This window comes from Oryctolagus cuniculus, chromosome 13, assembly GCF_964237555.1.
Source record: "Oryctolagus cuniculus chromosome 13, mOryCun1.1, whole genome shotgun sequence".
Taxonomy (NCBI): Eukaryota; Metazoa; Chordata; class Mammalia; order Lagomorpha; family Leporidae; genus Oryctolagus; species Oryctolagus cuniculus.
In genome coordinates, this window is record NC_091444.1 from 40,602,360 (window position 1) to 40,627,396 (window position 25,037).

Below are 25,037 nucleotides of genomic sequence, written 5' to 3' on the forward strand. Positions count from 1 at the left end.
TATAGATGCTGGGAGAATTGCATTCCCACTGGCTGTGCAACCTAGGGCACAACAGATGGAGTCCTCTTGCCACTAGGAGACAAAACGAAGTCTCTAAGATTCGTGGCACGCTCAAGTACATCCAGGGCCCCTGGGCTTGTGTGGGGCTGGAGTACCTGGAAGGCTTCACAGAGAAGGCAGAGCCAGCTTGCAGATGCCAGAAGTTTCAGCTGGAGGGAGAGGTGGCTGTGGACACGCACAGGTGGGGAGAGCAGGCCACCTGCATGGCAGAGTGCTGCAAGTGCGACAGGTGTGGTACAAGAGGATGGCCTGTCTTGCTGGATCAGAGCTGGTACATGCTGAGCCAGGGTGAGGAGGCATCTGAGCCCCTCTGATGCTCCAGCTGGAGCTCTGCTCCCTTCCGTGAGGGCCCCTGGAGGCCTCTTCCGGCAGGTTCTGTGGATGACAGGAGATCTGGGAGAGTAGCTGGGCTGGAGGACCCCCTGTGCCAGTCAGAGTGCTGCCCTTGGCCTAGAAACTAAGCCTCAAGTTGCACCCAGAGGAAGGTGGTTCATCAGTGGGGACTGCTGGGCAGCTACTCAGGATTCCCAGGCTCTGGCCAGAGGGGGCTGCTAGGAGTCTGTAGGCCCCAGTGGAGTCTGTTGGCAAGGGCCAGCGGAGGCCAACCTTTTGTTAGGCACTCCAGGCTGACCAGGTCCACACTCTCCACACCCTGAGTACAGCAGCCTTTGGGCCTGCCTAGAAGTGGGGAGGACAGAGCTGTCACCAAAGAACACAAAGCCAGTCCTTGCCTCTCCTGCCTGCCATGGCCGGGGCCCTTAGCCCACAGGGGCTGCCAAGGCCCTACCGTCTTTTTCTTCTGCCCCAGACCCTTAGTTGATTCTGAAGGGGGTACAGATTGAGCTTCCCTAACCCAGAAACCTGAAATCCAAGTGGAAAATTCCACACCTGACCTCACAGAATGCATTGCAGTCAATGCACAGGTGCACCTAAAAAAAAAAAAAAAAAATCTCATGCAAAGTTCCCTTCAGGCCATGTGGGTGAGGGGTGTATGAAGCATAAGTGAATGTTTACACTTGGGTCCCATCCCCAAGTTAGCTCATTGTGTGTACACACGTATCCCAAAACACACATGAACCCGAAACACTGTGGCTCCCAAGCATCCAGAGGAGAGCTCCTCACCCACTCCACACCATGCACTGATGGCCTCTGGGAAGGTGGTGAGCAAGGCCCAGGCCCAGTGAGTAGCCTGCAAGAGCAAGGTGTGTGGTACAGGTGGGACGAGATGAAACTTTGCACAGAGGGTTTCTGCCCTTGGTGTGTAGGGAGATGTTCTTGTTTGTTCAAAGGGAAAGATGGTTAGCCTTAAATCCAGTCTTATTTTTAGCTGAGGCTACCTGCCCTGCCAAGTCCTTGGGCTTAATTTTCCTTAGACCCTCAGTGTCCTGGTTTTGGAGGGCCCCCCAGCCCCTCCCATTCCCTCCTCTTCTCCAAGAGCACAGCTCCTTTTTGGCAGGGCAAGGCTTCGATTTTGGCCCCGGCTCGGTTTCTAAGCAGGGCTCCCAGAGGGAGCTGCTGAGCCAGGGCCCCTACCTGCCTGGGCTTGTGCCCGCTGCCCTCGCAGCAGGCCTCTGCCAGGGGGAACACAATGAACAGAGCTGGCCGCTGCCTGCGCGCTGCAGCCTGGGAGAAGCACCAGGCTTTTCCCCAGCGCGGGAAAGAATGATCACCAGGGAAACCCTAACTGCTGTTTTAGAAAGACCAAAAGAAGAAGGAGGAGGAAGAAAAAAGCATTTTTCCCAAACATGGAAAACTAAGTGACTTTTTGCTCAGACTTTTCCAAGAGCGGAACAAAGGCTCTGACACAGAACGAACCCTCGCTGGGCAGGGGCGCTGTCGCCGGCTTTGTTGAGTGTGCCTGCCCCGAGTGCGGGTCGGTGGGGATGTCCCGGGGAGTGCGGCCTTTCTCCCGGCCGGCGCCATCTGAGAGGCGCTCCCCTCACAGGGTGCTGCGTGAGGTTGTCCGGTAATGGGGCCACAGGCAGATGGTCCCAGGGCCTGCAGGCATGACAGGGGCCCAGTTAGCCTGTTGTCCTTGGAGTTAAATGGCGGAAGCCTGGAAGCTCTGTGTCCTTGGGCAGGTTCCTTAACACCTCTGAATGTGTTTTATCATTTGCAGAGTGGTGCTGTGTCAGTGCTGTGGGTGAGGATTATATGACATAGTAATAGCACCTAGCAACTTGGCAGCCATTTAACATGTGATTTCTTTGCATACATACACACACACACACACACACACACACATCAGGCATGCATATACTGTACAGCAGGGAGTTAGCCTGGAAATACTGTTTATGGAATGTCATAAGTTCCAGGCTTCATATCCCTTCTCTGATATTTTCAGAGATTTCATATCTGTGTGTGTGTATGTGTGTGTGTAAGTAAATGGGGAGTCTTCACCATCATGTAAAATCAAGAGTTACCCAAATGGTCAAACTTTCAAGTATTGGAGGAAAAGCGGCAAAATGGAAGAGCAAGTCAGATGGGAAGAGGGTTAGAAAGGGTGTAAACCCCCTGTGTAAAGTCAGTTTTGTCGAGCAGTCTCCCTGATTGCCCCCAGAGATACCCTGCATGCCCTGGGGTGCCCAGCACAGCTCCACACGTGTGACATAGAATGCTTGGGAAACAAACATTTCTTTCTCCTTTTTGCAGCTTTCTTGACCCTCAGAAGCCAAAACTGATGTTGAAACACCTGACTCTGTGTGGCCCTGCCTCTCCCCAAGTCCTAGATCGCAGAGCTCAGGAGCTGCCCTGGGAGTTCCCAGAGCTGCCTGGGTGTCGAGGGAAGCCTGGTGAGCAATTAGCCATCTGCTTAGCTCACCCGATCGCCACTCGGGGACAGTCTGGCCCTTTGGAAGTGCCCGGCTGGATTCTTGGCAGTCTGCTGTGCCTTGGAGGGAAAAGTTATTTCATTCAAAACAAAACAAAACAAAACAAAACAAAACAAAACCAGTGAACACGTAAGGTTTGCCCGTCCACGGCAGTAGGCAGTTTATACCTCATCAGGTTCTCATGGCCGCTGCGTGGCAGGCAGGGCCTGTGCGTTGGTAGCAGCCCCAGTGTACAGATGAGGACCTTAGGCCTGCCTGGCAGCCAGGAGGTGGTAGAGTAGAGTGAGGATTGATTCGAACTCCAGAACCTGAATGGTACTCCATTTGTTCTAGAAACAGAGTCTAGCACCGTGGCCTGCCTTCCAACTCAGAGGCAAAGGGTCCAGGCATTCTGCCCCTGAGTGGGAGAGGTCATTTCAGCCCATGTTTGCAGGGTGGCCAAACAGCCAAGGGCCTCGCGAAGGTGGTGACCAGGGCAGCTGGAGGAAGGGTGGGCTGTCTTGGTATGAACTTGGGGCAGCGAGTAGCTGTCTTCCAGAGGTGCTTCTCTCAAACAGTCCAGGCATGGCTGTGGGTGATGGGGGAGGAACTTGGGGGCCCTGGAGTGATGGAGGAGAGCCTCTGACCAGCTTCCCAGGGGCAGGTGCAGGCCCTCACAGAGGGTGTGCTCAGTGCCTGGCAGGACAGGTCCTTCTCTTCACCCAGAAACCGGCAAACCCAGGGCAGATCTGGGAGGGATCTGTGCCCAGGACGCCTTGGAGACAATGCTAGGCCCAGGGAAGGTTCCCTGAGAGAGAGCTCTGAGCTGCATGCTTAAAAATATGCAGGGGGAGGGTCTGGCAGTGTGGCGGTGGGTTAAGCTTGCAGGGCTGGCATCCCATAGGGGTGCTTGTTCTATCCTGGCTGTTCCACTTCATGTCCAGCTCTCTGCTAATGGCCTGGGAAAGCAGTGGACGATGGCTCAAGTGCTTGGACCCCTGAAACCACATAAGAGACCCAGATGTAGCTCTTGGCTTTGTCCTGGCCCAGCCCCAGGCAGTGCAGCCATTTGGGGAGTGAACCAGGGGACGGAAGATTGATCTCTCGCTTGCTCGCTGTCGCTCTGTGTAGCTCTTTGCTTTTCAACTAAATAAATAAATCTATATTTATAAATATAGGTAGGGGAATTAGCTATAAATATAAATACATAAATATAAATATAAATATAAATATATGTGGGGGAATTACCTAAGGCCTGTGCACCTGCAGCCATTCTGAGACATCTCTGAGAGCTGGCAGGGCACTCCTGCTAGTGTCAGGGTGTGGCCCAGAGGAGGGTGGTGTGCTAGCAGTTGCCTACCAAACCTCACTGTCCTGAAAGAGTGGGGGGCTAGTGAGAGGCAGCCAGCTCCCTGCATGGATGGGGTCCCCAGGGATGCTGCACGTGCTGCAGCCCTCACAGTGCAGGGAGGCCTTTCTGCCCGCCCACCCCACAGTGCAGAGCCAGTGTTGGTCTGTCAGGCAGAGGAGGCTGGGAAGAAAACAGACTCCCGGGGCACTGCCATGCAGAGGGTGAATGAGGAAAACGCCAAGGACTGGTCACCACCCGTGCCTCTCCTGCCTGGCCTCTGAGCCCCCTGGAGAGCCGCAGGCCCCTGAACCTTGAGCCCCTCCCCCACCCCTGTCCTGAGTGCAGTGAGAGTCAGGACACAGGCCTGCAGGTCCTGTGTCACCTGCTACCTCCCAGCAGTGCGTGGCTTCCTGGGCAAGCAGGAGAGCTGTGCAGTCACCTCAAGCATGAAGAGGCTCCGTGGTTGCTTGGTGGCAGATTTTTTTATTCCCACTACGAATCTCTTTCTACATTCTCCAAATATTTTCACTCCTTCACATCAGGTGCAAGAGAAGGAAACTCTCCAGGGAAGCCTTGGCCACACCAGCGTCTCCAGGCCTCGCTGTCTGGAAGTTTTCTAATCCTTTCCTTCCAGATTTATCAGAGGGAATCAGGCTCCACTTTCGGCTGCTAAGCTGGACTTTGCAGAGCAAGGTCACAGCTGCCACGGGCAGGGGTAACAGGTGCACCAGAAGGCACTGCCTTCCTACAGGTGGAAGACCATGCAAAGCCAACACCAGGGCTTGTTTAACGAGGAGAGCAGTAATGAAGGGAGTGGTCAGCAAGCCCGCAAACCTAAGGGGTTACCTGCCTCGTCCTGTCTTAGCCACCGGCACAGAGTCGAAGTGAAAGCCGGGTGTCTCCAGCCCACCCTTTGCTCGGCGGCCCCAGCTGCCTGGTGCTTTCCCTTCTGCTGTGGTGCTCCTGAGAACAACTCAAGTGAGGAATTCCAGCCATAGGGCCAGAAGCACTGACCAGCTGCTCTGAGCTGACACAAGGGGAGCCTGGACCTCGTGGTGCCTGGCCGCTACCCCAGAGCAGTGCCTGAGCAGCCCCGAGATTGGACAGATCTGGAGTTTGGGCAGCCAGCATCCCAGCTCCCCAGTGGGAAGTGCGTTGGGCTAATCCTTCTTGTCCTTGACCAGTCTTCTGTCTCCCTTGCATGCATGGAGAGGACCCTTGCTATCAACAGACACGGAAGATGGTGAATTTGTTTGAGGTTCCCAGTGTGAGCTGGGGCATAGGAAGCAATGACTGGGGGAGATAACTCGCTGAGCCTGGGATTCTTCATTTGCAAAATGGAGAAAGTCCTCAAATCTTCAGTTTGTTGTGGTGGTCAGAACAGGGCCACCGCACGCCAGCCCCTGCCCCTGTCATAGACTGGGAGCTCAGCCAAGGGTCACAGTGACAGTGCTGGCCAGGGCTGGGGGTGGCGGGCGCTGGTGCATGTGTTTGCAGGGCTGTGGGAGTGAACCCTTCTGTCTCCCACTGAGATAACACAAGCAGTACACCATGGTCCTCAACAGACCTAGGAAGGCCCCCTGGTTGTATCCTCCCAGTAGGCTGGCCCCAGGTCTGCGTGTGAGCAAGCAGCGTGCGGCAGTGGAGCTGGCCAAGGTCAGCTAGCCTCAGGTTCACAGAGAAGGACCCCATGGCCTGGATGGCCAGCAGGAACCTGCCACCCACGTGGAGCTTGGGAGCACTCTGGGAAGGAGCCACAGAGGGTGTACACACACCCCTGATGACTGGGAGGTGATGAAGGAACAGGGCCTGTGAGTCCGCAGGTGGCCAGCTCTGCCCCCAGCCAGGGGACCGTAGGGCCTTTGCCACGTTACCTTCAAGGCATTTGAAGGCCGCCTTTGTGTTCCCAAAGCTCTGGCTGAGAGGCTGGAGACCCAGGCCTGTGGTGTGGTTTCTGAGAAGTGAGCGAGATGGCGGCTGGGAAGCTCCCTGGGGATTGGGCAGAGCTCTCTGCTTGCCTTGCCGCCTTGTCACCTGTCAGCTGGGGGAGGAGGCCTCAGGTCCAAGTCTCAGCATGGTGACTTCCTCCAGGGAAGCGCTCAGAGGGAGGCTGTTGGCCTGACCTGTCTTGACCCACAGCCTGGAAAGCTGCCTCTGCCTGGAGCAGGTTTGGCTCCCGAGGCCGGGGTGGTCTCGGGCGTCATCATAAAGGACAGATCTCTGCCATCTCTTCCCACCCTGGAATTTTTCTCTGCTCCTGTGAGCTGGGGCGGAAGGTGGGTTGGCCACTGCAGCCTCCTCTCCTCAGCCGGGGCCTGGAAAGTACTTTTTCTGTTTAAGCTTTGGCAGCCGTGTGGGCACTGCCCGGGTGCTGCTATTTAAAAACCATGGGGAAAACCCCCGTATGCCGCTGCCAGCAGGGTGAAGTCCCAGTGCCATGGCTTTCCTCTCAAGTGGAATATTCCACAGCCCTCCTCCGGGCTAGGCAGCCCTGGGATGGCAGCTCGCTCTGTGCAGGGCCCTGGTGGCCCGTCCTCTTGGTGAAGAAATGCTTTATACTGAGGAAGTGTGGAGAGGCAAGTCCCTGGGCCAGATGCCCGTTCCCTCAGATCGCAGCGGCGTTGGCCGCTCCAGCGTCCCCTGGGATCCCTTTCTGACCCTTTGGTCTTTAACCTGGAAGAGAGGCCCAGAAGAACAGCTCTCGGGGATTCAGAAGCCCTGTTAGGCCAGCGGGTCTGACTAGCCTTAAACTGTTAGCTACGGCAACACCAACAGCTCCCCTTGGCCCTGACTCACTGTCCTCGGGCTACCTTGAGAGGCACCTGTGCCCCCTCGGAACACAGAGCCCTGGACTGCTGCACGCACCTCTGCCGCAACCAGACAGCTTTGTCTCCTGGGAGAAGGACACTGCTACGTACTATTTCTACACTGTCCATTGAGAAAATCGGGGACCCCAAAGAGGGTTGGGCACTGGCTCCCGGGCCAACCCAGCATGACTGCTCCCCTGGGCCAGGCCCTCCAGAGTCCCAGCACCCACAGCTGGCCTGGCTGACTCCCTCCCCTCAAACTGTATGCAGCCCCCATCCCAGCAGGCCTGGCATACATAGTCTAGGTCCCTGGGGCTCTGTTGCCCCAACCCCTCACCTGCTGGGTAACACTTTCTCTGCCTCGGGTGGGTGCAGCCTCCACAGGCACCTTCCTTCCAGGTTCACCTGCCTTGTGTGGCACCTCCAGGGCCTTGGGACCTTCCTCCATGGGTGCTCGTTTGCCACCGCTCCTGCTAATAAGATGTGCAGTGCCCCACAGTGGCTGGTGACGGTGGCCCTCTCTAACCATCTCAATGCTCTTGGGGTGGGCAGGTCATTTTCCTGTGTCCTAGAGGGTCCCATCAGCCTCAGGAACCCTTCACCAGACAGACGAGGAAGACGTGAAGCAGGGCACTGGGCCTTCATCTCTGCAGCCCATGCCTATTAAAGTTCACGGCCGGGTAGCGTTTTCTTAGAGAAATCGTTCTTTTTGAAAGCAGTCGATGAGCCATGGGTTGGGGTGTTCTTGCCAGGGAGACAGAGCTGGACCGAGAGTGCCTTGCCTCCCTCTCCCCGCTCCCCACTCTCACCCCAGACCCTCGTCTCCTGTGCACTGCCTCCGTTGTAGGAGTGTGGCCAGCAGGTGATGACCGGCTGTACGCACTTCTGGACGCACCTTAATGGCTTCCCCAGGAGCTGGGCACGCTGCTGCATGGTCCCTCGTGGAACTAGGTGTTCCCATTGTTGCCCACACGCATTGTCCACCGCCATTGTTCGGGCAGCCTTCTGGGCATTTAGATAAGAAACTGGGCCTCCTCAACCTTCTTTGGCAGTCTCTGTCGGAAAGATGCAGGAAAACACGCTAGTTGCTAAGGGCGGGCCCTGGGTCACCTCCGCCCACCCCTCAGAACAGGGGTGCTCTTGGCGGGAGGCTGAGGGCCTCTGGGGTGGAGATCAAAATGCCCAGGTTCCGGAGGGAGGAGTTCCTCTCCTTAAGTCTCAGCCCAAGAAGGAAAGAAACACAGGAGCCTGATTTCCGCTTGAGATCCAGTGGCCCTCACCGTCCCCCCAGGGCACCAGCTGGGTGCTTTGGAGCCGGGAGTAGGGAGCCGTGGCTTTGGGGTGTCCATGACCTCCCCCGCCCAGCGTCCCATGCTGCAGAATTCCTTTCCCTTTGTCCCAGCTCAGTGCACCGTGGCTTTGCTAGTCAGAACTCCACCTGCCATCAGCCCAGGTCCTCACTGTGCCCTCAGGGACAAGTGCTTTGGGAGACACTGGTCTTCATCTCTACAGCCACTTCATAAACATCAAGATGTTATTTCCCAACAGAATCCCAACAGGATTCTTTTGAAGTTGGTTGGAGACCTGAGAGTTCCGATCCCAGCCTTGTCATTTAATTCTCGGAGGTGCAGGTGCTACCACATGGAAGTACTAATGCCTGCTTAACATGCTTGCTGTAGAAGTAAAATAAGATTCCCAGAAACTCCGTGTTCTCTCTCTGCTCTTCCTCCCTGGCCCCTCCCCACACATGCACTGGTGGGCCTGGCTGCTTTTATGTGACAAGCTCTAGAGAAGGAAAAGCGCAGTGAACAGGAGAGCTGTGGCCCCTCTCACCGGTGTGCATTGAGCCGTGGGAGGAGCTGCTGTCACAGGGAACTCCCTGCCACGCACTGGCAGAGGTGCCCTTGTTGCCTCTGCAAACCGGTCACGTGGTGACCCATTGCGGCTGGTGGCTGCAGTCATTGTGGGAGGGCCATTGGTCTTCCAAACAGGCAGGTCGCTCTGCCAAGTCCAGGAGTACCCACTAGTCCCAAGAGCTTGGTGGGCTGGCCACGTGCCCCTCGCCAGACAGACAAGGGAACAGGCCACGGGGCAGTGAGTTCCCTCGCCTGGACGCTGTCCTAAGCAGAACGTGGAGGAGGGCGGTCTAACGCAGAGCTCTTTGCTTGTTTTCTAGAGCAAATCATGGAGGAAAATCAAAAACATGGTGCACTGGTCTCCCTTCGTCATGTCCTTCAAGAAGAAGTACCCCTGGATCCAGCTGGCGGGACACGCAGGTAGACGCGGCCTCCCAGCTTTCGCCCAGGGTGAAGGTGCTCCTGGGCCTGCCCAGGCCAGCAGCAGGGGAGGGCCTGGTCCCGGACGCTCCAGAAGATGAAGGTTGCAGCTGCTCTCTCAGACCTGTGCCCCCTGCCGGTGCAACCCCCACCTCTGTCCCCGTCTCTGCCTCTTCCAGACCCTTTCTCCCGCTCTCAGTCTCGCCTCCAGTTGAACTCAATGAAATAGATGCTACCGCTCTGCAGAGGTGCCCACCGTTCTACCCTGGACAGAAAGGGACAAAGCTAACCACTTTATTGGGCGCTTACTGTATGCCTGCATTGCCATGGCCACTCACCCCCCCAGGAACCGTGAGAGGAGACACCATTTGGATGCTGGTTGGACGGTGGCTATGGCTCCAGGGCCATCTCCAGTCCAGCCATCAGTGACAGAGGAGGAGGGGCATCTGGAGCCAAAACCCCAGTCTCATCTAGTCTGCTTATAGGCCCCTTGGGCAGGCCTTGTCCTCTGAGACATTTCAGCGACTGACCATGGACTTGGCCTTCGTGACGTCATTGGCCTGCGAGTTCGCTTCAGGCCAGCACAGGGTCTGATGTCTTTTCTGTCCCCTGCCCTTTTGGCCCAGGCCCAGGGGTGGCCATGTGAGGGTATGGCCTGGAAGGAGCACTCCCCGGACAGGCTGAGCCTTGGAGCCCCCTTTCTTAGTCTGCTCCATGTCCCCTGTCCTGTCCTATCAGGGCTGCGGCACTGACACTGGAGACTCAAGGAAGCAGGTTGATGATGATGGGGTGGGGATGGCCCTGGGGACACAGAGGCAGGAATAGGTCCCTGCACTGTGCTCTGCTCTGCCGCCTGTCCCTGGAAGCCCTGCAGCCGCAGCCTGTGGTCCTCCATCTTCAGATGAGGGCCCTGGGCTCAAGAAAGTCAGGAACCAGCCCAGTAGGCAGCGAGTGGGGTGGTGCTGGGAGGGCCAGGGACTTGAACCCACTCTGCTTAAACTGCTCAGTCCACAGCAGGGCCTGGGGCGTACCTGGCCCCAGACTTAGCCAGAGTGGCAGCATCCACAGGGAGGCCCAGGCACTTGGGCCGAGGGGGCTGTCAGGTGGACCAGAGAGGATGGCGCCTCTGCCTGCCGACCACAGCTGGGACCCAGGGCCTCCTCCCTCTCGCTCTGCAGGAAGCTTCAAGGCGGCCGCCAACGGCAGGATCCTGAAGAAGCACTGTGAGTCAGAGCAGCGCTGCCTGGACCGGCTGATGACCGACGTGCTGCGGCCCTTTGTACCTGCCTACCACGGGGACGTGGTCAAGGACGGGGAGCGCTACAACCAGATGGACGACCTGCTGGCCGACTTTGACTCCCCATGTGTGATGGACTGCAAGATGGGCATCAGGTGAGCCGTGCCCCTCCCACCTCACCCCGGCACCATACGGCTGACAGCCAGGCCACGTGCAGCTTCCGGGAGGCTTCGGGGTCTGTGTGACAAGCCAGAACCCGCCTCTCTCCCCAGGCATCTCCTGTTATGTACAGGGGGTATAGGGACCCTGGCCTTGCTTGCGACAGCCCCTGCCTTCTCTGTTGCCCTGAGGTGAGTAGGGGCCAGTAGCAAATGCAGCCAGGGCAGGGGGCCCCACTGGAGGCTGGGATTGCACAGGGCGAATACTGGGTCAAGAGGTAGCAAGATGGTGACTTTCTGCTGGTGAGCTGCAGGGGTTGGAGAGGCACAGAGGCCTCGTCAGTGTCACAGCGCCAGTGAGAGTGGAGAGAGCTGCCTCGTGGAACGGACAGACTTGTTCCTGCTGCGAGAGTACAGTCGAGGAGAGAGGGCCCAGGAGCACAAGCGACGCCAGCGATGCACACTGGCTGTTGCCCATCACGGGTGGGCCTGGGGGTGGGGCAGCCTGGTTGGCAGGGCATGGGAGGGCACTCCAGGGACCCAGAACTGGGAGTAGCAAGTGGGCTTGTGTGCAGAACTGGCTCCCATCCCCCAGTTTGCAGCTTTAGGGCCTGGCATCTGGCCTGAGAGAAAAGCAGGAGAGGCAGGAAGAGGAGAAAGGAAGAGCGAGCAGGAGGTGGGCAGACAACAGAGGGGCACTGAGGCCCAGCCCGGCTCTGCCTGGGCCCCCATCTTGGCCACAGCATTTTCTCGTCCCTTCTCAGGCCCTGCGTGGCCGCTCCATCCCAAGAGCCACTCACGTGGCGCCTTCTCCCCTGCAGAGAGGGTTGGTGACACCTCTGCCGCCGTGGCCCCAGTGCAGTGCAGGTGCTGTGCTCCCCGCTGACAGCCCGGCTGGGGCTGCAGGTTCTCCGTGCGGCCCGCATGGCTGGCGTGGGAGCCAAGCTCTGGGAAGCAGAGCTCAGAACAGAAGACTCCATCTGTTTTCCATGGTTTAATCAGCTTATTTCTTATGTGAAGAGAACAGGAGAGAGGGAGTGGAGTGTGTTGAGAGAGACAGAGAAAGAGGCCAGCAGCAAAGTGGCCCCATCAGCCTGTTTGCCCCTTCCTTCCTCACCCATCACGGGAGCTCTGTCGCGTGCCAGACCTGTCAGTGAGGGCTGGGCACGTCTGGACCACTGCTCCCTCAGGCCTGTCCCCAGTCCCTTTAGCCACCATGTGGCCACCGCTCTTATGCAGAGCCTTATTTCTGCCCCCCGGAAGACCCTCCCCTGCACACCGGGGTGAGCCCCCTCAACAGGAGCCCAGCCCTTCCTCCCAACCTGGATAGCGGTAGAGGGAGGTTCAAGTTTCAGCTCCAACAAGCAGAGAAGATTTCACTCGGTGTTCACTTGGATGCCCCAGTGAGTAACGAGTGTGTGGCCCGTTGCTCCCAGAAGTCTGCAGCCCCTAGGATGCACTACTTCGCACCAAGCCCAGGGCCAGGCTGCCCATGTACCTGCCTGCTCCCCAAGAGGCTGCCGTGGACGGGAGCTTGGTCCCCACCCTGGGGCTGCCTCCCAGCCAGGTTGGACAGCTTCTCTCCCGTTGCACCCAGAGTGCGAGGGTGAGACACATTTAGCCCAGTCCTGGCTGGCAGCCGGCAGCTGAGGGAGTAGAGGAGAGAGGGGTACAGGTGGAAGGCAAGAGGGAAGTCTCCCCAGAGCCAGGGTCCACCTGGTCCCACCTGCCCTGCACCTGGATCCTAGGGACCGTGGTGCTACAGCTCCACGCCAGGTGCCATGCCTCCGTTGCCTTATCCTGCTGCGTTCCCCCAGAAGTGGGAGACGGGTCACATTCCTGTTGCAAGCAGGAGGATCCTGATCCTGAGAGGCTCAGTGAATCTCCAGGGCCACCAGCCAGGCAGAGGTGCAGTGCAGATGTGCACCCAACCTGCCCACAGCCCGCACTCCCACAGAGCAGGTCTCGCTGCTGTGCTGGGCCTGGGCTGCCAACTGAGGCCTTTGGCCAAATACAGTGGTCCAGCACTCTCCGAGCTTCTCCCCAGGCCAGCAGTCCATGGTCACCCCCAGAGTGTAGCCCATCCTTGCCAGAGGGAGGAGGCTGGAGCCCAGGGCCACCGCCAACCCTGAGTCCCAAGGCACAGATGGTAGTGTCTTAAAGGAGGGACTTTGGGGCCCCAGTGACACAGGACGTGGGCTTGTACTGCTCTGCCGGGTGTTCTTAGGTTTGTGACTTGATGCCGAACGCCAGCAGTGTCTTCCTCACATCCCAGCCTGAGGCTGGGGGTAGAGGCGCCCATCTCCAGCACTGCTCCCCTCTGCAAGCTCTGGGTGACTTTGGTCTGCCACCTGCTGGCTCCCCGCCCCCCAGGCTTGTGGCCTCCCAGAGAGGAGCACTTCCTGACCTGGTCTTGTCACCTCCTCTGACACAGCACAGTGCCCCCCACAGGGGAGTTGGGCCAGCCAGGTCTCTGGCCCTCTGTATGGGACGGGGCAGCCTGGGGAAGCTCTGGGCTCACATGCCCCTGGTCAATAGACCCCACCATCCAGCTGGTGACCCCTCAGGGCATCTCTTCTTTGGCCTCCTTCCTCTTGGAGTGAGTGAGCATGCCCACATTGAGCTGTTCTTGGAGAAAAGCCCTTGTGGGAAAGAATCTGACTTTGAAGTCTGCATCCTGTTTGAGCAGCTCCTGAGACCTCTTTGCAGAAGTGAGCCAGCCCTCTGCCCTGTAGGCCCCTGCAGCACACCTGGGGGCAGTGGCAGAGCCCCTGCCTGGCAGGGCTGCCCTTCCCCTGCTGCCCAGCATGCACACCGATCCATACCGGCCCTGTTGTCAAGGACCTGGCTCTGCCTGCACCGTGGTGTGTTGTGCGTGTGCAAACATGTAGGTGTGCCTGGGTTCCTGCATATGCACACGAGTGCCTAAGAGGTAATGCCTCCTCCTCAGTCTTCAGCCACTCCCAGAAGATCCTAAACAACCAGGCCAAAGTTCATATTCAGAGATTTGGGGGCTTTTCTTCCTCCTTCTTTGAGGGCAAATAGCCATTGATAGTGCTTTCTGCAACCTTGTCATTTTTAAGACATCGTGGGTTTTTGTTCAGCTTATTTTGGGTCCCAAACCAGCAGCTTGGAGAAGTGTTGGAGCAGGGGCTGGGGTCAGGTGGGGGGTGGGGCCTTTGTGGCCAGCTTGCGCCCACGCAGGGCGCAAGGAAGAACTTCCCCATCCTGCAGCTGACACGGCCGATTTCCATCTCCCAAAGGGTGATGGGCAGTGTCTGAGCCCCTGTGGGGGAAGAGGGGGCGTTGGAAAGGGAGCAGAGAGGAGGGGAGGACTGAGTCATCCCCCTTGGGTTTGGAGGGGGTGGTAGGAGGCAGTTGGGGGAAGCTTGGCAGGGGGTCGGGGTGGGAGGGTGGCCTCACAGGCCAGGGCCAGCAGTTCAGCCATGGGCACCCTGCCCACTTCCCTTCTCCAGCACCAGGGGGTCCCACCAGTTCAGCCAGCAGGCCCACCTGCTCGTGTGGTGTGCAGGGCTGGGAGGCAGCTTGCTGTGGTGCATGTACTCAGGTTGCTGGGCTGGGGGCTCAGGGAGGTGGAGGCCTGGTGTGGACAGGGTTGTGTGAGCTGGGGAAGTGTGTGGGATAGAGCAGAGGCCGAGGAACCCCAGGCCTCAGCATGCCTGTGGGCTGCTGCAGCCAGCACTGTGGGCCCTCAGGGCTGCTGCTGGCCCAGCCTTGCGCTCAGGAACTGTCCCCTCTTTGCAAAGAGCTGCATTCATCTAGGGACAGGGCCGGGGGGGGGGGGGACAGATGCTCTGCAGCCCACACAGGCGTTGGCTTTGGAAGCCTTTGCTTTCTGGAGGCTCCCAGGCAGCCCAGGGGCCACAGTGGGGGCCCTGAGCAGCCCCTGACCCGGTACTCACTCGCCCAGCATACACACAGCAGGAGGAGCAGGACAAGCCCCAGAGCAGCCACCTCCTTCCCCCTCCTGCTGGCCCCTGGGGGGTGGGAGGGGCTGAAGGAAGGGTCCCATCTCAGGAGCCTCTGGGGCTGGGCCAGGCCCGCGGAGATCTGGAGATGAGGGTGCTCCGATCCAGCCTGCAGCCCTCATGTTGCCTCACCTCCCACGCAGGACCTACCTAGAGGAGGAGCTGACCAAAGCCCGGAAGAAGCCCAGCCTGCGGAAGGACATGTACCAGAAGATGATCGAGGTGGACCCCGAGGCCCCGACCGAGGAGGAGAAGGCCCAGCGCGCCGTGACCAAGCCGCGGTACATGCAGTGGAGGGAGACCATCAGCTCCACGGCCACCCTCGGCTTCAGGATCGAGGGCATCAAGGTGAGGCCAGTAGCTGGCCCCCAGTGAAGGGGGGTGTCTCCTCACCAACGTCTATCCCAGGGGCCCTGGCTGCTCTCAGAGCCTCAGAGGATACAGGCAGTTGGCCCTCAGGGACAAGCAGGTATTTGGAGACACTAGCCCATTCCTCCAACTGAGGCCCAAGTGGGCTGACCCCACGAGGGACCCCCAGCCCTGCCCAGCACTCAGCCCTCTGTTGAGGACTCTCCACTTACCCAGCCCATGTCTGCCAGACAGAAGCCAGCTTGGGGACTGCCACCGGGGAACTGGCTGGCTGGGTCTGTGCCCGTGAGCTGGAGTAGCGAGGAGATGCAGGGTGGGAAGCAGGGACGCTGGCCACCGTGCCATCCATGCTGTGGTCCCTTGACGGCCTTGCTCTTTCCTCTCCAGCCCCTTAAGAGTCTTCAGATATCATTCCCTGTCCCCAGGCTCCTGCACACCCCTTGCTGTTGGAGCTGCAGGGGACAGAGCCAGTGGTGGTCCCTGCAGGGGCCTGGGGCAGCCAGCCCAGAGACCCACCTTCCCTCGCAGGAGCTAGCAGCAGCGGCTGGCAACACTGCCCCCAGGGTTGTTCGCGGCTCGCTGCCCGAGGGGTGCTGGGCTGGCTTTGCAAGCCCGGGGCTGAGAATGCTGTTTGCCCCGTCCTTGCCTGGGAAACCAGCCTTTGGCTGGCCTGCTCCTCTTGCTGCTCATTTTCCTTCCTCTGCTGTTGGAAAGAGCTCATGTTCCCTGCACCTGCCCTCCCGAGCACGCGTGCCTGGGTGCCTGGTGCCTGGGCGCTGTCCAGCTGCAGGAGAGGCCAGCAGCCCGTCTTTTCCCCTAGGGAGAAGCCGCTGTCTCCCTGATTTCCCGCCCCTCTCCTGCTGTGGTTCCCAGGGAGGCCGGAGGAGGGCTCGGCCTGAGGACTGCTGCCCGCCCACCCGCCTGCCCGGCGCCGGCCCCTCGTGCACTGCAGGGTTCCCCATCTGTGCCTGCATCCCAGACAGTCACAGCGAAGTCGTAGCTTCCACTAACCCCCAGCCTAGAGTGGACCGACGCAAGTGCCGACTCCTGGGGCCCTCTCCTTTGTCACCCTTTGTCCCTGAAGCACAGAACCTCATGTGCTGACCCTGCACAGACTGAACATACGTCTCCATGTCCTGTCTTCACGTACACCTGTGATACAGTTTAATTTATACATTTACAGTGTGACGTGGGGCAGCAAAACTAGCATGAGTTTCTTTTTCCTTCTTCATGATTTCATAGATTGAAGACTCTTTCTTACCATAGATCTTGGCAACCTCGGCGTAATTTTTTTTTTCTAAGTGGAGATGTCTCGGCTTTCCACTGACAAAAGCACTTTATGGCTTCTGTTCGGCACATCCGAGTTGCCAGCACCTCCACCATGCTGGTGCTGAGGAGCCAGCCACACCGCTGCCACTCCCACGCAGATCAGATAACGCAGGCAGCTGCTGGGGGTGGAACCGGCAGGCAGCGTGCGCAGCAGGCGCCTTGGTGGGAGACCAAGGCCACCCTTCCCCTGGGCCCTTGCCCCCTGCCCTCTGCTTGCTGTGCTGCTCCAGGCCTTTCCTCTGGAAGCCACTGTCACCTCTGTGTGCCCCTCCATGAGGGCCCAAGACAACACCCCTGGCCCACCCCCCACTGCCTCTGTTGGGCCATCTGGTTTACCACGGTGCAGCTGGTCACATCTGCCTCTGGCCCTGTACATCGGCTTCTGGCTGCTCCGCTGCTGCAGGACCCCTCGTGGTGGAGCACGGTCCCACCCCAGGTCCTCTGCTCACGTGCTCCTGGGTGGGTGTCACTGTCCCTAGAAAGAAGACGGCTCTGTGAACCGGGACTTCAAGAAGACCAAAACGAGGGAGCAGGTCACCGAGGCCTTCAGAGAGTTCACTAAAGGAAACCAGAACATCCTGGTGAGTCAAGGCCCCTTCCCAGGGAGAACACCACCTGCCCCGGCTCTTGGCCCAGCCCTAGCCCAACCAAGCCATGACAATGGCGCTGCCCCAGTGGCCACACAGCAAACCCTGGCCCGCCGTCGGCGTGGAAGGTGCAGAAGGTGATGCAGTGGCCCCGCCATGCAGGAGTAGAAGGGAAGCCTGGCCAGCACTCACAGACGCTCCCTTAGCCGTCACCCTCATGGCTCCAGGACTCGTTTCCCATCCCCCGAGAGACTGACAGCTGCTGGGAGTGGTGCTGCATTCAGAGCAGCATTCCCAGTCCCGTGTCACAGACAAGGAAGCGGAAGTGGGCAATGCAGCTAGGAGAGGAGGAGCTGGGAGTCACTCCCGGGTCTCTGCCGCTGGGCTCTGCCCTCCCTAGTAACAACTGGCCAGCTGACCTGGAGCCTGGAGCTGTGGACTACACGTTGGTGACAGAGAGATTGCTTCCGTGTGTCCCGCCGTGGCAGCCAGCAGGCCTGGGCAGACACTGCACCCGTGGGCATCAGATGACCCAGATAGCTGACGTGGATGTGCCGTGCCTTGGCTCCCACGTGCAGCGTATGCTGTGACTGTCAGAGGTCCAGGTATACCAGGGATGTGGGCCGTAGACCCGAGTGAGAGGCACCTTCTAAACAGGCCCCAGGGACTGCAGAGCAGAGAGGGGTGAGCCCAGACGGCCTTCTCTGCAGGGACACACAGTCCAGCTGTACCCGGGAACTCTCCCCACCCCCTTCCCAGCAGGGGAGGCTGCAGAGCTGGGGCAGCCCTCAGCTCTCCCAAGACTGGGCCCTTTGGTTCTTGGTCATCTGGAAGGCCCATTGCAGCCCTCAGCAAAGCCTAGGGCTTTATTCCTGGTACCGAGCCCTCCAGGGAGCTGCCCAGTGGCCCTGCCAGCTGCCACTCCTGTTCCCATGGGCATTGAGGAACCCTGAGTGTCACGGGTTTCCCCCATGGCCACTGGCAGTGACCTTGCTGGCTTTGCCACCTGCTCTGTTCTCTCAGAAGCAAGGAGGCAGTGGCTTGTCTTTCAGAATGCGTGTGTGCCTCACTGGCATATTGGAGCACGGAGGGGCCCTGTACCTCCTGTCATGGGACAGGCTGGCGGGAGAGGGATCAGGGACCCGGCTATGGCTCCTCCTCTGGGCCTGTTTCCTCCTGGGTAGAGGAGAATCAGGGGATGGGGGATAAGCCATCACAGTGTAAGGCTGCTTTCATTTTGGACATTCAGTGCCTCTAATGAGCTACATGGGCTTAAAATCCACTGCCTGCCCCGGTTGTCTAAAATGCCACTCACTTTTCTATTTCCAGATTGCCTACCGGGACCGACTGAAGGCCATTCGAGCCACCTTGGAAGTTTCTCCCTTCTTCAAGTGCCATGAGGTGGGTCCTGGGCTTTGCCCTCTCGGGTGGAGAGGGTGTCTAGGACAGCTGTGGCCCCCTCTGTATGTGGAGGCCCACATCCATCCTAGGGGCTGTGTTGGGCACCCTGGGAGAGAGAGCACACAGTGGAGGGGGCGGGGAGTCCTGCCAGATCCCCATGGCCATTGTCCTGCCAAGGCTTGTCCCTTCTGGTCAGCAGTGGAAGGGCCTCTCTCCCACACACCTCATGGGTCTCAGGGCAGCGATAGCCAGCTGTCCCCATCGGCACCTCGAGGTCTTCAGGCTTGACCCAGAGCAAGACTTCCAGGCCTCCGCTGCTGCTCTTGGGGCAGCTGCACTTCCCACCTGCTCCCCCTTGGCGGACGCTGGTCTGCAGGGCCAGCAGGCAGCAGGTGGGAACTGCCCGGGAGGGGTTCTAAGATCCTGATGTGAGCGAGCCAGGGCCCTAGGACCATGTGGACACTCTTCACGTGCACACACGCACTCCGAATCACAGACACACAGATTACATGCCTGCATTCACACAGAAAAATCACACACACACACACACACACACAAAATTGATGTGGTTACACATGACATAGGCACATTCATACACTCACACCATTGCCCACCAACACACTATGCACCTGGCCAGGCACACGGCCCCTGGGGCAGTCAGCAGGGTGTGGGCAGAGGTGGGGCAGAGGGAGCAGGCCAGCGTGGGACTTCCTCTTCCTCTCTGCTCTGCCCACACGGAGGGGCCACCACCCCCAGAACCCCAGCACAGCCGTGCCTGCAGGGGTTCTGCTGCTCCAGACCTGAGCTGCCAGCGCCCGCCCCTCATCCCCTGCACCCTCCAGGTCATCGGCAGCTCCCTCCTCTTCATCCACGACAAGAAGGAGCAGGCCAAGGTGTGGATGATCGACTTTGGGAAGACCACACCCCTGCCGGAGGGCCAGACCCTGCAGCACGACGTGCCCTGGCAGGAGGGGAACCGGGAGGACGGCTACCTGTCGGGGCTCAACAACCTCATCGACATCCTCACCGAAATGTCCCAGGGCGCCCCACTGCCCTGAGCCCGCCCACGCGCCCTGGCCTTCGCCTCTGCCTTGCACTCTGCTTGCCTGCTCCATGCTAACTCTTCTTCCATGCCGCCTGGGCACGAGCCCCGGGACTGACCCTCCCGAGCTGCACTATAAGACACTTTGGAGACAGGAGAGGAAGACAGAGGCTTGGGTGGCACGGCCGTGTTGATAAGAGAAGTACCCAGGCTCAGCTTCCTCTAGAGCTTGGAGCTCGGGCAGGGGCATGGATGGTCGTGGGATCGCTGGCAGCTGGTGGGACCCTGAGCAATGCGCTGGATTCTGGGAGGGAGACCCCTGCAGACGAGGGCTGCCTGTGGGGTACTGCTGCCCCCTGCTGGCCAGTGCTGTTAGTGCCGCTGTCAAGTTGGTGGGAGCCTCTCTTCCAGAGCTCAGCATCAAGACTGCTTTCCTGGGGCCTGACCGTGGTTCTGGGCTTCCTGGCAACCCGGGCACAAAACCACTAGGGAAATGCATGTTGACTGTGAGCATCCCAGGGACTCCAGAGGTGCCTGCTGAAGCATGAGCCCCCATCTACCTGGTATTGAAACCCTCTAGCTTTGGGCCAGACCCAGAGGCTAGAAGAAGGCTGAAGCCAGCCTGGCAGAGGAGTGGGGCAGGAGCTGGGCTCTTTCACCTGGAGCCCACAGTCCTTGTGCCACTGCCTTCCTGCCCTGCTGGGGGCTGGGTGGCAGAAGGTCAGTGAGTAGACAGCACCTAGGCCCTGCCCCTTGAAGACCGTTCTTGGGTCTCTGCCTCCCTCCCTGGTGCTGGTTGGGCAGCCTCTCCTGCACACATGGGGTCCTGTCCTGGAGCCCAGAGCTCCTGGTGGTTGCGGCCAGCATCAGGCGGGAAGTAGACTCTGGCTTTCCAGCATCCATGTCTCGTTTCCTCTGAAGTGAGCCTCACAGCCTAAAGGGGCTGCGGCCCCCCTTCCCCAGGCCTTATTTGAACTGCAGAGCAAATAAGTCTACACTGTGGAGAAGAACACACAGCGTGCAGGACTTCCTCAGAACAAAGCCGCAGGCAGAGGCCAGCTGGAACTGGGCCCCTAGGCCCCCCCGGTGGCCCCCAGGCCCCTGGGGGTTCCCCCCGCCCCACACGCCTTTGCTACTAGAGGCGTCCTGCTGGACACCAGGCCCATAGGGGCTGGCCAGGGACCGAGGTGTGTGCCCTGGAGGAGCCACTGCCACCCTCCTGGGTGACACACACGTTTCCCCTTCACATGCTGGGTGGATGAGTGACAGTTGGTGGGGGCGGAGGGTGGAACCCATGAGGATGTGTAAGTACAGATTTAAAACAAAGAAATCACTTAAACTTCCTGGCTCTTGTTCAGAACAGCAGTGAGCTCCTGTGTGGGCCAACTTGCTAAAGGCCACACTCTGGCCAGCTGAGCGTGAGAGGCCTCATGGCAGCACGTGCTGGGGACAGCAGGTGGACCGGGCTCCAGCGCTGTGGTCACTTACCCATTAGACGAGGTCCCCCCACGGGGAAGGGACCTCGGGATTCTGCAGCCGAATCCACGGGCTGGCCCAAAGTCAGCCTCCTCCTATCTGTGCAAAGTGTGCTGAAGCGAACTGATCATCTGATTATCACTGTTGAGTTGATGATAAGGACAGAAGTCACAGGGGACCAGCTTCACTTCTTTGTGAGAACAAAACTTCCCAGGCACTTGAGGCAGGCCCCAGCTGTCGGCAAGCAAAGTGCTGATGTGTAGATGAGCATTTGTTCAAGGCGGTGCACAGAGCCTCTTGCTGGCAGTGCCCTGCTTTGGGCATCGTTACCTGTGTGAGGACTGTGGGAAGGGGCATCATCTTTCTAGGGCTGCTCTGGGCCTGGGGTATTGTGTAATTCCTGTGCCCGTTCTTTCCTACACCTCTGCCCCCCAAGCTATCTTGCCCCACTGACAGTGGGGCCCGTGATGGATCCTAGAGAATTTCCCAGATGCGCTGTTCAGTGGTCTGGAAGACCGTGCCCACCCAGCTCTGGGGTCCCCAGCAGCTCCTTCGGTCCTGTCTGTGCAGATGCCAGGAGGTGGGCCTAGCTATGCACACATGTGCGCAGGTACATGGGAGCTGCAGCCCCTGCAGGTCCCTGGGCCTTAAGCACTGCTCAGCATTCATGGAAGGTCTCCTCACCGGCTTTTCCCAGACTGGCCCGTTAGTGTCATGTAAGACGTTTTTAAGTTATATTTATTTTATTGGTTTTTTTTTTTTAAGTTGCACAAAACACTAAGACTGAAAGGCTGGACTCTTTCTCCTTGAAAAGCTTTGCCTTCTCTCTGAACTTCCTTCCCCACTCGGTGCATAGAGCCCAGAAGTCGCCCTGGCTCCCGCGATGGACTCTTCTGTATGTAGCTGTGATTTAGCTTTGAGTTTCTGCGCGTCCGGTCGAGCCCAGCGTGTGCATGTGTGCGTGAGAGACCTGGCCCATCGCTGCAGTGCGTTCAGCCCATCTGTGCCTTCTCTCTGGAGGAGGGAACCCCCTCTGCCATGGGGCTCTCCTCCTCTGGGCCCCCGGCCCTGGCCGGGGGCTTTAGAGAAACTGAACTGTTACAAGCCCTGCCCGGTGCCTGTCAAACCCCCGCAGAAGTCCGTAACTTCCTGAATAAAGGCCCCGGAGACCAGCGCCGGCTGCAGTGTCCTCTCTCTGACCCTAAGCCTTGGGCCCAGGCTCTCCGGGAGCTGGCATGCCCTCCACCCTGGGGCTTAGGATCCTGGCGATGGGAGGCAGACTGGCCAAGTGTGTCGTCTGCACAGAATTTAAATCTGCCTCCAGGAGGAGCCGTGTCTGCCCTGGCCACCAGGCCTTCCAGTGGCAGCTCAGGACTCGGCAACGAAGAAGCCCTCCTGGCCCACCCAGCCGCTGCTTCTGGAGCGTCCCTCTGTGACCAGCGCCCGGGGACGTTCCCTCCTGTGTTTCCTCCTTACCAAGATTGACCCCATGGTCAAGGTTTTTTGTTGTTGTTTTAAGATTTTGAAAGAGTTACAGAGAGAGAGAGAGAGAGAGAGAGAGGTCTTCCATCCACTGGTTCACTCCCCAAATGGCTGCAATGGCTGGGGCTGGGCCAGGCTGAAGCCAGGGGCCAGGAGCTTCTTCTGGGTCTCCCATGTGGGCACGGGAGCCCAAGGTCTTGGGCCATCCTCCCCTGCTTTCCCAGGCCACAGCAGAGAGCTGGATTGGAAGTGGAGCAGTCGGATCCACATGGGATGCCAGCATCACAGGCAGAGGCTTAACCAATGATCAAGGCTTGCAGATGAGAAAACGGAGGCTTAGGAAAAGCAATTTGACCTGGGTGATAAATGGGAACCAGAGATTTGAATGAAGAATTTGCCTGGATTCAAAAGCAGTTATGCCTTCCTGGCAGTCGGGGATTGCCTAGAGGACAGAGAGAGAGCCTGTCTTACCCTTGTCCTGGGTCTCGGCATGAAGTAGCAAGCCCAGGGTTCGATGGGCTCAGCAGCCCTGCCATGCATCAAGGGCTTGCCATGGACTCTGATCACTGAGGGCTTCGTTTGCAGAATTCAGAGGTGTTTCCCCCTCTTTGGGGGTGGGGGTGTATCCTCCCTTTATCACTGGGAGAAGTTATAAAAGGGACATAGAGACCAGGAAAGCCGCAGGGCCTCTGCACGTCGGAGTCTGGTGGCCTCACTGGGATCACGTTGCTGTCGGCAGCAGCCAGCCCTGTAGCTTCCCATCAATGCCCTCCGGGGCCCAGCGTGGAGACGCCTCGGGTCACTCGTGCCATGAGGTTCTGGGCTCTCGGTGGCCCTCAGGAGAGGGGCAACCCAGGTCTCTCTCTCCCTTGCCCTGTGGACAGGGTGTGCAGAGCTGTTTCTGTGCCAGTTCACAGGCTGGCTCACGTGCCCTGCCATGGAAAAGCAAAACCTCCTCATTCTCAGAACACCGAGAAACTGTCTGGTTTCTCTCCACTTTTTAAAACTGTGACAGCTGTGGCCCGCCGTTGGCATTTAGCGTGCCGTGCACAGGCACGAGCTGAGAAGTGAGAAAGGGGATGTTGGAGACGGATTTGGTGTGGGCGCAAGATGTGAGGGCTTTGCAGCTCATTTTATAAAACAAGAAAATAACTGGTTGATAGTGTCTCAGTCGGCTCTGGCTGCCCTACGAAACACCCCACAGCATGCATCTTCGCTGATGGGGAAGCTCACAGTTCTGGAAGCTGCCAAGTCCAAGATCAAGATTCGGCTGGGTTGGGTTCAGCCCAGGGCCCTCTTTAAGGCTCGTGGGCGACAGGCAGCGGCCAGGTTGCTGTGTCCACATGGGCACCCTCTACTCATACAGAGACAAGCCCTATGGGGTTAGGAACCGGTCTCGGGAACCCCATTTATTTACCTTTTATCCTTTCCTCACTGGCCCTGCCCTCAAATATAGTCACAGTATGGGAGGACTACGACATTGGGATTGGGGGGGGGGCGGCATTTAGTCCACCAAAGACCCCTGTTGCTGACTGCTGGCTGCACCTCCCACCCGAGACCTTCCCAAACTCGGGAATGAAGAAAGCAGTTTTGGGGGAGGAAAACGTGCCCGGTCCATTTCTGCAGTTGTCAACGTGCCGGTACGTGTTTGGGGGACTTGTTATGAAAACCTTCTGCAGATCATGGACAAACTGAGTGCAACAGTTCGCTGCAGATAGCTGCCCTCCTCTATAAATGAAAAGCCCAATTTCAGTCCTGCTTTCTGAGGGCACGTGCGGGAGCTGCCCCCGTCTGGGCGGCCAGGCGCATTACAGGCACCTGAAGGGATGGAGGGGCGGGGCAGCGGTTGGGGCTGGCGGGTCTCTGCCAACACGTGTCTCCATCATGCCGTTTGATTCCACAGTCTTCATGCTTAATCCCCAGGGGTCTTGGGTTCTCTGAGCGACCTTGCCCAGGTGTGGAGGGAAGCAGACAGGTGGTGGCGCTCCTTCAGGCACTCCAGGTTCATGACAGATGTCCTGATCCCCTCCCAACCTTCTTCCTCACACCCACCCCTGTCTCAGTCCAGTGCAGCTCTGCACGCAGTCAAGGTGTCTCAGAGGGGCTGGCTCTCAGTTCCTACTGTAACAGGCTGGAGCCTCCTGAAGCCAAGCAGTAGGGACATAAGCTAGGAGATGTGAGGGAACTGGGCTGACAGCCCCAAGAGGGCGACAGAGTATAGGCCCTGGGGGTGGCCAAGGCTGGGGAGGGGCCACAGCAGTCCCCCACTGCCATTTCTGCAGTGTCCAGCTCCTCGTGCATCTGAGCCAACATCAGCCCCATAACAGGATGCTGATTCCTGTCTGGACAGTTGGATTTAGGGCCAACGTGGTCCACCAGACCTCGCTGCTGCTTTTCAACCCCTAGTGCAAATTCTTATGACTGTATTTTTCATTAAAAACTGATATACTTACCAATTAGAAGACACAGAGTAGTTAAAAAGCAAGATGCAGCCAAATGTCTGGAGGAAACAACTTTGAAGATGTGTGAGTGTGCATATATCTCATGATATCTAAGTTTTCAACAAAACGAGACATTAAAATATAAGGAAAGTCAGCCTATAAAGAGCGAGCTGTGAGTCTGTCCAGATACTGGATTTAATCAGTAAAGCTTCACAGAAACCA

The 25,037-nt window shown here is 58.5% G+C and overlaps 1 protein-coding gene across 2 annotated transcripts in view; it reads left to right on the forward strand.

Annotated features, from left to right (window-relative positions):
- Window positions 1-22,064, forward strand: part of LOC100350928 (inositol-trisphosphate 3-kinase B) — a 99,702-nt gene extending 77,638 nt beyond the window's left edge. For both annotated transcript variants that reach the window (XM_008268340.4, XM_070055425.1), the window contains 6 exons: window positions 9,205-9,304; window positions 10,483-10,696; window positions 14,832-15,036; window positions 16,866-16,967; window positions 18,303-18,374; window positions 19,217-22,064. In XM_008268340.4, coding sequence (XP_008266562.4) covers window positions 9,205-9,304; window positions 10,483-10,696; window positions 14,832-15,036; window positions 16,866-16,967; window positions 18,303-18,374; window positions 19,217-19,432 — 909 coding nt within the window. In that variant the 3' untranslated portion in view covers window positions 19,433-22,064. The remainder of the gene's footprint in view (window positions 1-9,204; window positions 9,305-10,482; window positions 10,697-14,831; window positions 15,037-16,865; window positions 16,968-18,302; window positions 18,375-19,216) is intronic.
- Window positions 22,065-25,037: the final 2,973 nt, after the last annotated feature.